The sequence below is a fragment of the Mus pahari genome, chromosome 1 (genome assembly GCF_900095145.1).
Source record: "Mus pahari chromosome 1, PAHARI_EIJ_v1.1, whole genome shotgun sequence".
Classification (NCBI taxonomy): domain Eukaryota; kingdom Metazoa; phylum Chordata; class Mammalia; order Rodentia; family Muridae; genus Mus; species Mus pahari.
The window spans coordinates 95,849,014-95,850,074 of NC_034590.1; the positions used below are offsets into that span (position 1 = coordinate 95,849,014).

General features: G+C 52.0%; 1 protein-coding gene across 1 annotated transcript in view; it reads right to left on the reverse strand.

Moving 5' to 3' along the window:
- The window catches only part of Nfatc2ip (nuclear factor of activated T cells 2 interacting protein), a 12,682-nt gene that overhangs the window by 2,834 nt on the left and 8,787 nt on the right, over positions 1-1,061 (reverse strand). Inside the window, exons 6-7 of the mRNA XM_021219605.2 lie at positions 917-1,061; positions 702-811 (exon numbers count right to left, since the gene is read on the reverse strand). The exon at positions 917-1,061 is cut by the window's right edge and continues 24 nt beyond it. Coding sequence (XP_021075264.1) covers positions 702-811; positions 917-1,061 — 255 coding nt within the window. The remainder of the gene's footprint in view (positions 1-701; positions 812-916) is intronic.

Below are 1,061 nucleotides of genomic sequence, written 5' to 3' on the forward strand. Positions count from 1 at the left end.
TGGGGCTCTCAGAGACTGAACCACCAACCAAAGAGCATACATGGGCTGGAGCTAGGCCTCCCCACACATATGTCACACAAGTGCAGCTTGGTCTTCATGTGGGTCCCAAATAACCGGAGCGGGGCTGTATCAAAAGCTGTGGCCTGATGGTGTGCTATGTTCTTCTAGCTGGGCTGCCTTGCCTGGCCTCAGTGGGAGGAAGCACCTAGCCTCACAGAGACTTGAAGTGCCAGGGTGGAGGGATACCCAGGGGGACCCCCATTTTCTCAGAGGAGAAGGAGAGGAGGGATGGAAGGAAGGATTCTGAGAGGGGGTGACTGTGGGCGGGGCAGTGGGCAGGATATAAAGTGAGTAAGTAAGCAAAACAAACCATGCACCATGCCCTTTAGGTGTTTCTGGGATGCTCACAGCTGCCCTTTCTGCAGCCTTGCAGCCTGCCTGAACCAGTCATCATGGAGTCTAACCTCTAGAACATAGCCCCAAAATATCCCTTCTGTAAGTTGCATCGGTCTGGTGTTGTATCACAGCAACAGAGAGTAACTAATACACTCTTTCTTTCAATGACCTAGACTGTGTAGGCCCCCAGGTAGCAGAGGGGCATTTCAGCAAGTCAGGGTTAGGAGTCCATTACTTGGCAACTGACCAACTGACGGGAGACTGGCTAAGGAAAAAGGAGGGGCATGGGCAGCACTTCTACTCACAGGAGACAGTGAGATCTCCAACATCTGGTGTTTCTCCTTCCCCTGCACCCGGAGCCGGAGCTCCTGGGACGTCTCTGTGGCCTCTGAAGAACTTGCTAGCACCACACAATCTGTAGAGAGCAGGATTGAGGTAACAGTAAAGTAAAGTAGTAGGAGTTCTGGGAGCAGATCCTGCCAAGTTTCTGCAAGGCCCCTCTTCCTTGCCTTCTACTTACCAATGATGTCAGCCACTCCAAGCTTTAGGGTACTAGGGGTGGCAGTAGGAGACAATTCAATCTCTCCAAAAAGCAAAAGAATCCTGTTTGGAGACACCCCAAGATGATTGGCCATGTGATCCACCACATTCTGAAGGGGCTCCGA